Source organism: Cicer arietinum, chromosome 3 (genome assembly GCF_000331145.2).
Source record: "Cicer arietinum cultivar CDC Frontier isolate Library 1 chromosome 3, Cicar.CDCFrontier_v2.0, whole genome shotgun sequence".
Lineage (NCBI taxonomy): Eukaryota > Viridiplantae > Streptophyta > Magnoliopsida > Fabales > Fabaceae > Cicer > Cicer arietinum.
The window spans coordinates 37455422-37466558 of NC_021162.2; the positions used below are offsets into that span (position 1 = coordinate 37455422).

Genomic DNA, 11137 nt, shown 5'->3' on the forward strand with positions numbered 1-11137 from the left:
TTATATCCGGATCATATATATTTAGGAGCATGCATAACTTGCATATATTTTATTGTTATTTTTATTTTGATCTAATTATTTGCTATATGATTGCTACTTGATTTATTTAGATACATTTTATGACTTTTAATACATCTTTGAAAACTATTAAAGAACCAATTTCTTTAAATCTTTTATGACGAAAGGATTTTATATTCATATTTTATGGTTGTTAATTTATTATTTGGTTTAATTTGTGTTGTGGGATGAACTGACCCCTTACACCAATATTTAGGTACTAATGATCAAGTTGTATGAATGGTGTTTGATTGGTGCACGCGCTTGGGAAAATGAGACCTTTACTTTAAAAATAATATTTTGTATTACTAAAAATTTTGTCGTACATTATAAAGTTATTTATTTTTCATTATTAACTTTTAATAGAAATTCGAAAGTGAGATTTCATTTGCCGGTAAATAATTGAATGTAATTAATTTCAGTCAACCTTGCTTATTTTGAATTTCACTTAAAGAGACTTTATTTTATTTTGGAGCATAAATGAATATTGATCTAATAACTGGAATATTAATTTTGAAAATAAATGAATAAATAATATTTTAGTAAACTGCATTACATTCTTTTACAAAAAAAAAAAATATCAAGTCATTTTCTGACCCATCTTCAAATTATTACGTGATGAACTACTTCTCAAAAAAAATTATAGTTATTTCTAAAAGAAAACTAATATTTTAAAGTAATATTTGGATCAAAAAATTTGGGGCGTTACATCAGGCAACAAGGTTCATCCAAGACTGTTTCAATACGTTTGATTTAGCATCTTTTCTTCATGGCTAGAATATTCAACTTCTACATATGTTGCATATATATTGCTTATCATGCTATCTATTTAGGAAAAGATCAACTGGACGTCCCATATCAGATGTTTTCATTGGTACGGGTTTTAGAAATTTGAATAAAATTTAAAATGAAAAATATTGTCTTTCTCAAACACATAGGGATGGATCCTTGCTCTCCACACAACAATGCAATGAAAGCTTGTCTAGACTTGTTGAATCAAGTTGGACATATTAGGAATACTTTCAAGTGTAAAGCTCATAACAAATGTTGAAGAATCAAATACATTTCAAGACATCAATTGACAATGTTAGTTGGTTAACACTTCAAGCTTGTGCTTTTAGGGGACATGGTAAAACTAGCAGGTCAAGAAATCAAGGAAATTTTCTTCAATTTATAAAACTCTTGGAAAATTTCAATGATGAAGTTGCAAAAGTTATGTTAGAAAATGCTCCATATAATTCCAAGTATACATCACATCAAATTCAAAAAGAGATCTTGCATATTCTTTCTAGTAGGGTTAGAAAACATACCTGTGAAGAAATTGGTAATTCCAAATTTTGCATCGTTGTAGATGAAGCTCGAGATGAATCAAAAAAGGAACTAATGTCTCTTGTGTTAAGATTTGTTGAGAAAGGTTGTTTAATACAAGAGCTGTTTTTTTTTTGTGGCCCATGTTAAAGACACTACAGCTTTAACTCGGAAATAAGAAGTATGTGATATACTTTCTCGACCTAATCTTGATGTTTCTAAGATGCGCGGTCAAGGGTATGATGGTGCTAGTAATATGAGAGGAGAATGGAACGATTTACAAGCACTATTTATGAAACATTGTCCTTATACATACTATGTCCATTGTTTTGCTCATCGATTGCAACTTACTTCGGTTACTAAATCAAGAGAAGTTGCTTGTAAGACCCTTAATTTTAAATTCTAATTTATGTATTTTGGAGAATTTTGTGTTGAATTTCTTAGGCTTTTTAGCCGATTTTATGGCATTTTATGAGTTAAATGCCAAAAATATCTTTTTGGAGACCCGATTAAAATTATTCGTCGATGAATAATTTTATTTAATTACGGTGAATCTTTTGTAGAAGAATTTTTTTTTTTTTTGAGATGCAGCATTTTTCAAAAAAATTCATCTGCCCATTGAATGACGGCGAGAATAGATATTTTTCTGAAAAAGTGATTTGTGATGTGATGTGAGGTGACAGACATAATGATAATTTTTATAAAAATATCTAGATATTTGTAAATATCTAGATATTTGTTTAGATATTTATTAGTTGGTTTTAATTATAATAATATATTATTATTTTAATATATATTATATATATATACTTAAGAAAGGAAAAAGGAAGAAACAAAATCACGTTCTCAGCCTCACGAGATTTCTTTTCTTCCTCCTCTGTTTCTAAATTTTCTTTGTTTTCAAAACCCACAAACACTAAAAACCTTCACTTTTCTCGTAGATCTAAGTTTCGTTTCGAAAAGTGACAAAAGAGAAAGTTGCTCATTGCCACGTTGCAGTGCTAGTGAGCTAGTTTTCGACGCGACGTCACGAACTTAAATTTTACAGGAATTAATTACGGTACCGTAATCGCGTGTTAGAGCTATCGTTAAGGTAAGGGCTCCTTCCAAACTTTTAGTTTGCATTTAGGACATTATTTGTGATTTTGTGAAAAAGAAATTTGATGTATTTGATGTGTGAATTAGTTGAAAATGATTTTAATTCGTTTATGTGGGAATTAGTGGGATTTGTTTTTGGTGTGTTTTGAGGTGTGGTTTGTGGTGATCCATATTTGGTTTGATTTACATGTTCATAATTATTATTATGAATTTTTGAGATGTGATTTTGGTGTGGATTTTGTGGATATTGAATTAATTAAATTTGATGAGTTTGAGTTACGTAATGAGTTATTTTCAAATAAATGAGTTTGATCTGAAATTGAAATTTTACAAAAAATTAGCATTGTTAATGTTGTGAAAAAGTTCAAATTTTAACTAAGTTAAAGAGTTTGAGCAAATAGATAGATTGAAATTAAAAATGGTTAGAGTTTAAAATATTACTCTTTTAATTACTCTTGATTGAGTTTAAAAAGAAAAAAAAAGTTTAGAGTATTTTATTAACTCAAAAATTTCGGTGCTTTAATAGTCGAGTGTGTGTATGTGAAATTTGGACAATATTTGTTTAATTTAGTTTTAAGTAAATAATATAGATTATTTGGTTTGAAAAGTTTGATGTGTGAGAAAGATTTAATTTTAGGAATTTTGTTGTGTGCAGATTAATTTTATTGTGAACAAATTGTTATAAATATTTATGTTTATGTAGTTAGCTCCTTGAGTCTCGAAAATGAATCGAGACCGTTGGCACCGAGTTAGCGGTGGGGAGAACTCTGATATATTAATGTTGTTGTGGTGATTTATGGTTGAAAATTTTGGAGATTGAATATGGGTGATTAATGTTTGGAAATTTTGGTGATTCATGTTTGGTGAAATTGATGTGTTTATAATTAATATTATGAATTTTTGAAAAGAAATTTATGTGTGGCTTGGTGGAAAATGAATTTAATTCAATTTAGGTGTGAATGGAATTTGGAGTTGTGATTTATGTGTGGCTGTGGAAATTTTAATTGGTGTGAATAAATATGTTTGACTATGCTCTGTGTTGTGTTTGAAAAATCATTAGTGTTAAATGAGTATTAAAAATGGGGAATCTTTTAATAGTTGCATTTACTTAATGATTAGGTGAAAAGAGTTAGAGTATGCTCATGCATTTCATAGTACATGGTGACCGCGATTGGGCCATGGTGATAGTGGTGACCATGATGGGCCACGGGATGATGCCATGTGAATTGTTGGTTCATCTTATCCTTACGGAGATTGTCGCGTCGTGCTGATCTGTGAGAGATTGCACCCTAGAATGTGCTGATCTGTGAGCGATTACACTCTAGAAAATCGTGCTGGTGTGTGAGAGACTGCACACTAGTAAATTGTGCTGGTCTGTGAGCGACTGCACTCTTGTATGTCGTGCTGGTCTGTGAGAGACTGCACGCTAGTAAATCGTGCTGATCCGTGAGAGATTGCACCTTGGTAATTAGTACTGGTCTGTGAGAGGCTGTACAATTATGATTTACGCCCTTCGAGGAGGGTTTTGGTTTGGAATTCTGGAATCATGCATTTTGGCATATAGGCATTGCATTAGAGTGTTTGGCATGCGAGTTATGTTTGTTATACTATGATGATTGTATATACATATTCAGTTGTTGTTGTGATTTGTCGTAATTGCTTTGAGGGGTGAAGTTGGGTTGATTAAGTTTTGATGTAATTATGTGTTCATAATTGATTTAATGAATATTCGAAATGTTGATTGATTCAGAGCTATTTTAAAACTGAAAATCTGCATTTTCTCTGTTGTATTCAGCTATGACAGTGCAATTTGTTAAAACTTCATTTTCCAACATTGTTTATGCATTTTTGGACATATGAAAACCCTTTCGAGGAGTATGCTAAGACGAAAGGTTCTTTTGAGCATTTGAAAATATAAGAATTTTGCTATGTGATATTTGTTAATTTCGGTTGGTGACCTTTACAATTATTGTGGAAATCTGGGCTTTGCCCTCAGATGACAACCCTGGAGATGGGAAAGTAGTTAGTCATACCTGACCGAAGCTGTGTCAGAAGGATCTTGCGGGGCGCGTGGAGATCATCCGGGTTGTGTAGTTTTTGTAGCATGATCAGATTAGGTGGTTGTATAAGGACTAGATGTCTTTCTTTTGTGATTGTATTTATTTCATTTTGGAAGATTGTATATATGCTTAAACTGTTTGATGTCTTTTATTTTGATGGGTCCATGTTCCACTTTTTTATGTGACGTGAGGAAAGTTAAAATTCTTGGGGCAATGCTTTTGTACAGGTCTGCCGAGATTACCCCAGGGGTATGAGCTATGTCTGATAGGCCTCATAGCCCTGGTGTATCTTGATGTTTGAATACTTTGGATTTTTATTTCAAAAACTATTTCGTTGCTTGTAAATATTTGTTGACTTTGTCGTAATGTTACGACTTAAATATTTATCCAAAAGTATTTTTGTTTTTTCTTTGATTTATTTCTTTGTTAAAAAAAAAAATACACTCGCGCTGTCAAAAATCGGGGTGTTACATTGCTCCAATTCATAAATTTTTCAAGAAGCTAACTTTTGTTGTTAATGTTGTTTGTTCTTCTATTAAGTGTCATGATGAGTTACAAGCTACTCAATTAGAGGATATTGCATATTTTCTAGAAATTGATGAGATTGTAACTGGTAAAGGTACAAATCAAATTGGTACTTTGAAACTAGCTGGGGATACTCGTTAGGGATCACATTTCTCTTCTATTTGTAGCTTGATAAATATGTATGAGGCAACTTGTACTGTTTTAAAAAAATTACAAATGAAAAAGTTATTCTACACGTGCAGATGCGGATAATGCTTATAATTATTTGAAGGCGTTTCATTTTATATTTATCTTGCATTTGATGGAAGATATTATAGGGATAACCGATATACTTTGTCAAGCCTTACAATAACAATCTCAGGATATAGTTAATGCCATGTGTTTGGTTGGAACAACAAAGTCTCTTATTCAAGCCTTGAGAGAAGATGGTTGGGATGCATTATTTACTGAATTGAAGGCTTTATGTAAAAAACATGATATTGAGATTCCTAATCTCAACGATGTTCATTCAACAATAAGATTTGTACGCTCTCATCTTCAACAAGGTTAGTTTACAATAGAGCATTATTTTAGAGTTGAAATATTTTTTACTGCCATTGACCAACAATTACAAGAGTTGAATAACAAATTTACTGAGCAAGCAATGGATTTGTCAACTCTAAGTTGTGTTTTGACTCCTAAGGATAATTATAAAGCTTTTAACATTGAAAAAATTTGTACTCTAGTTGAAAAATATTACCCCTTGAATTTCAATATGCAAGAGAAGATTAATTTGAAATTTCAACTCCGACATTTCTTGGTTGATGCTTGTCAAGATTTAAATTTGAAGAATTTATCAACTATCCAAGATTTGTGCTCATGTTTTGTTGCTACTGAAAAGACACAAAATTTCTACTTGATTGATAGATTTCTTCGTCTTATCATGACTCTTCCGCAAAATTTTTACTGCCACAACTGAAAGATCTTTTTCAGCAATGAAAATTGTTAAGTCTAGGTTAAATAACAAGATGGAAGCGGACTTTTTGGAGGATAGCATGACAATTTATATTGAAAGGAAAATTGTTGCATGTATCATTTATTAGTCTATTATTGGTGATTTCAAGTTAATTAAAGAGCGTAGAGTATTACTTTAAAATATTAAGTGATGTAGTTAAATTATTTTATACTTCACTTTATGTTTATTACAAATTAAATTGTTTGCTATATAATATTATTTGTATATTTGATTTATATATTATAATTTTATGTCGGACACTCTAAATTTTTTAGTTAAATTCCACCGCTAAATATCATTAATGTTGTAGTTACGTGGATTGTGCTGGTGTGATTATTCATAGAGATTTGCACATGAAATTCGAAGGATATAACCGAAATGTGTTCTTTAATAATATATAATTCTGATATCTAGGTTCCCCATCGATCCTAGCGTTTTTTTTTTCGTTGTATAAAAAAAATCTAATTGTTAATTGAAACTATCCTAAAAAGAATTCATAATTTTCATGTAAATTAACATAAAATAATTCAGAAGTTTGAAATTACATATATTTTTATGGAGATAGATTTTATTATTGTTGTTAATATAATTGTTTCTGAAAAGTCGATTAATCTTTATCTTAAAGTCTCTTGTTCTCGATGCTTTGGCTTGACACGATCATATTGACTAGAATTGTAAGATGAATTATGTTTATTGAGAGGCAAATTGCTGTGTTGATAATTTGACTGGGGTATAATGTAGAGTTATTGGTTTCTTTGAGCTAGCTGCCCAATACTACATCTTCTAGTCAAGTTTTGTTATCCGATGAATGTAGCGGGATAGCTCTGCCAGGTTTAGTTTCTTATCTTTATTCTTTACTTTCTCATTGTATAAAAAAATCTCCTAAATTTAATTCATATTTTTCATGTAAATTTAAATAATGAACAAAACTTAATTCTTTACCGTAAGCGTTTCATTAATTTGAGATGAATAGTGAAATGTAACCAGAAAAAAAAGATATATGATTAAACGAATTGGAGTTGGATTTAGAATGGGTAGGTTGTAAAAGCTAATGTGTTATATATGACATGCGTGTTCAATTAGAAGTGGTGGATCTGAAAAGGAACCGTCGAGTATACGATTGGCAATCCATTGATTTGCTGCCTCAGTGTAGTGCACGCCATCCCAGCTAATGTACTTGGAAGGATCTTCACATGAACTAGTAAATATTTGTTTACCATTAATCGTTGCATTATTCCCACAATATACATGGTAACCAAATTCATGATACCCACAACATATTCTAGAAGGCTCAACGAATCCTGCAATTTATTTCACAACTAATAATTAAGGGGTTAAACATGGATTTGTTGTATCCTTTCTACAAACAATCTTCAGTCTCTGTCCCTCATACTCTCAGTTTTCAAATAAATAAAAATGTATTAAACAAAATTAATTAATTTAATTTAAATATTGAATTAAATACATCAATTTTTTCCTTCTTACTTTTTCTTCTTTTTAATATATTTTTTCCTTGTAATTTTTTTTCATGCTAATATCGTATTCATTACATCTTATAATGGGTGTCATTCAATTTTAAAAATAACTATCTTAAAATAAATTTTATTTTTCAGTTTTTAATATAAGTTTAATTTTTTTTATATAATTCTACTCTCTAAAATTAATTGTACACTTAAAACAAATTAATGTCATTTTCACATATTTTCTCAGATATAGTGACTAATATTTTTCCGAATGCATTGACCAAAATTTGAACATCCAACTAAGGGATCAAAATAGTCATTAGTATGAGTTGCATAGTGTCTGTATATTACAAGTATTTTATTTTTACTTCTGATCTCAATAATATGTTTTTTTTTTCAACCGTCAATATTAATAATCGGTAATATTAATATATATATTTTTTAATAACTTGTTCATATATATTTTGTTTACTATGAGAGTATGGATCCAACCCATAACTTATTTATTTTCCAATTCTAAACTCTCCAATTCGATCCAACAAATTAAACCTTATATCCCTTAATAATAAGCAAAATTGATTACTTAACTTCGTACTATTAAAAAATTTAGGTAGTTTTAATTAATTTCTCTAATTTAAAAAAGTCACTGTATCTCTTAAATTGTTCATGAAAACTTGTTCCAGAAAAAAGCTTATAACTGAGATAGGAAAGACTAATAAAATGGGTTATTCTCAAAACACGTGTTATGAAGATTAATTTAACATTTTATTTCAGCATAATAATCAAGGACTAATATATTTCTATCACCCGATTCCTTTTAAGGATTAATTTATCTCACATTGCTTGACTAATTAATTTGTCTGACACTATTTCTTGGAAGTATTAATTTAACCATTTCCTCAATTGATTCCTTTTATAAAGTCACGTGAACTCACCAGATTTTGCAATCATATTAAACATTAAGCATAATAATTAAATTTGGATCAGAATTTGACAAAGAGGATCATATACCTTGTTTATTAGCATTACTAATTAGCTCGTACTTTGCAGAGAACATGTCCACATATGTGAATGAAGCATCAGGGAACATTGTTCTTAGTTTGACCACTACATCTTTAAGCTTTTCATTGAAATCTTTGGCCATGTCGTTTTGATAATTGACACAGCCGTTTTTATCAAGATATCCAGCTTCAGAGATATGATTTTTGGCATTGTGCATTGGCATAGCCACTGGAAGACAACCAATAGGGCCTGTGTTGTGTATCCAAAATGTCCTTGCTCCAAAATAATGTAGACTCTGCCAATATGGTCAAAAAATGTGTCTGATATATAATTTTTTTTTGAAAATATTATCATTTTTGGTCAAGTACCAAACTCATTAATTCAAGAAACCATATAAAAAGTCATGCTTTAAACTGTGTTTGCATGTTTTTTTCGAATTTTGATATGTTGTAAATTGCGGGGAAATGCAACTGATGTTATCGGAATTATCGCAATTACATTTGCCCCACAATTTAGAACTATGATAAAAACTAGTTGGTTCAGAAATTTATGCAACCATATGAACACTTTTTAACTTACAACCAAAATATGGTTGCTTTCACACAAATTGACAGAGTTACCTACAAGTATTAAAATTTGACGCATTTTAAAAAATGTAAAAAAGAAACAAAATAAAAAAGTTCAGACGAAAAGTAAAATTGATCTTGAGAGACTAATATTAAGCTAAAAATAAATGTATCATCATAACATATAAGTAAAATCTATCACATACTTGAAATTGTTTTGCAAAATAGTCCACAATGTTTGAGATCGATGCTTGTGAATCTTCCTTGCCAAATTTATTAATAACATCAGCAATATCATTTTGACCAATATCAAATGTGTAGATAGCCTTGTCAAAGTCCTCTGGCCTCGGAAAGTGTCTTGTGTAGGAACTTTTATTTGCTACAAATCAAAACCATATGAAACAACATTTAATACCACTTTACTAAAATTGAAGCTATAATACATATTTCTCTGGAGTATAAACTACACTAAAAACCTTTCAGGAAGAACTTCCCAGTACGCGTCTTAAACTGATAAAATTGTTCTATTTGGACTTCAAGAGTGAATGGAGTGCCTCCATCGAAGAAAGTCTTGTTTTGCCTCCTAATGGTTGATGACCCTGCAGCAAAGTTTGCACCATGCCTATAACTTGTTCCAATTGAGTTTATATATGCACTCAACAATGGCAATCCAAGGTGCTTCGCTACATATATGTAAATGATTCACAATGATAATCATCAAATATGATTTAAAATAAAGTCAATATATAAATGATAAATCGTATTATTCTGTCATTTATTTTAACTTTTTCCAATTTACATGAACAAAGATATTTAATTTTATCTCAGCATTATTAATGTGTGTAGAGAAGAAGTTTGTGTGGGTGAATAATAAAGGAATAAATATATAAATAAAAGCCTAGTTAAAAAAAACAGAGAAGATTAATAAATAAAAATGTTGAAAGAATAGAATTGTATACCAATGAAATCTATGATCAGACGGCCATCAGAAGCTCTACCAACAGCCTCATGGAAAAAAGTCCGACCATAAGGCAAAATAGCAGGGTAAAATGCTGCTGACATACAACCAGTATCTGAATTGGAATCACCAAAGTTAAAGATAGCTTTAAATTCACAGGGTTTTGATGATTTATTTTCCTCTGCTTGGATACTTAGAAACCCAGATATTAACAAAACAATAGTAGTAAAATGTGTGAGGGACCCCATTATTGTCAACTGCACAAAAGCAATAACTTATGAATAGCAAGAAGGTTCACTTATTGTAGTATATATAGTTGTGATTTGGAGCTTATAATTTTAATAGTAAGTAATAAAGAAACCATATTTGTGTACCCAATGGCTTAAAATCACGTGTGGTACAAGCAATAGCTATATAAAAATTGAAGACAGCGAAATCCACTGATGAGTGTGACTGTGATTGTTACCCACGCTTATATTTTCTAAAGAAATTAATTAATTAATGAGCTTCGAATAATGATTTTATTTTTATTTTTAAATAACCTTATTTTCAAATTTATTTATTTAAATACTCCCTTTTGAAAACTATTAACCAAAATATTTTTTTTAGTTACAAGTCGCCATATTAAATGACAACTTCCTTAAAGAAACCCGCATTTCAAACGGCGACTTTTTGAAGCAATTTTCAAAAATACATAAATACAAATTTTAAATTACATAATTCATCCATAAAAAACATCACAAATTTTACAAAAATTACAATAAAATTAATGTCGAAGGTGGCCTCCAGTACCACATCGCCGAGGTTTTTTCACACGTACGGGATTTTGACGACGCCTTGGTACATCACGAGTTTGTTGTTCTTCTTCTTCTTCATTTTGATCTTCGTCTTCTTGCTGTTGAGGATGTCTAGGAGGAAGTGCTGCAAAAGAACTACTTCCACCTTGAGTCCACTTGGATATTTGATTCAACGGAGTATATGCATTCCTAAAGCTTGGAATTTGAAAGCTTTGTTGACACATATTATTCAGTAATTGGGTAGCGAATTTAGGTGTATTATAACAAATGTTGAACGTGTTATACAACAATTCCTCTTCACTTGATGCA

At 30.3% G+C, this 11137-nt stretch overlaps 1 protein-coding gene and 2 pseudogenes across 1 annotated transcript; 2 read left to right on the top strand and 1 right to left on the bottom strand.

Annotated features, from left to right (window-relative positions):
* LOC140919744 (uncharacterized) overlaps positions 1-1818 on the top strand; it is a 2220-nt pseudogene extending 402 nt beyond the window's left edge.
* A 2861-nt stretch (positions 1819-4679) lies between these two features.
* LOC101495626 (uncharacterized) lies at positions 4680-6154 on the top strand (annotated as a pseudogene).
* Positions 6155-6917: 763 nt separating this feature from the next.
* LOC101493484 (GDSL esterase/lipase At5g14450-like) lies at positions 6918-10306 on the bottom strand. Its single transcript, XM_004491926.4, has 5 exons — positions 10033-10306; positions 9550-9756; positions 9280-9452; positions 8517-8802; positions 6918-7343 (listed from the first exon to the last, which is right to left on the bottom strand). Exons 1-5 carry the CDS (start codon positions 10277-10279, stop codon positions 7099-7101), a joined length of 1158 nt encoding a protein of 385 aa, XP_004491983.1. The 5' UTR covers positions 10280-10306; the 3' UTR covers positions 6918-7098.
* Positions 10307-11137: the final 831 nt, after the last annotated feature.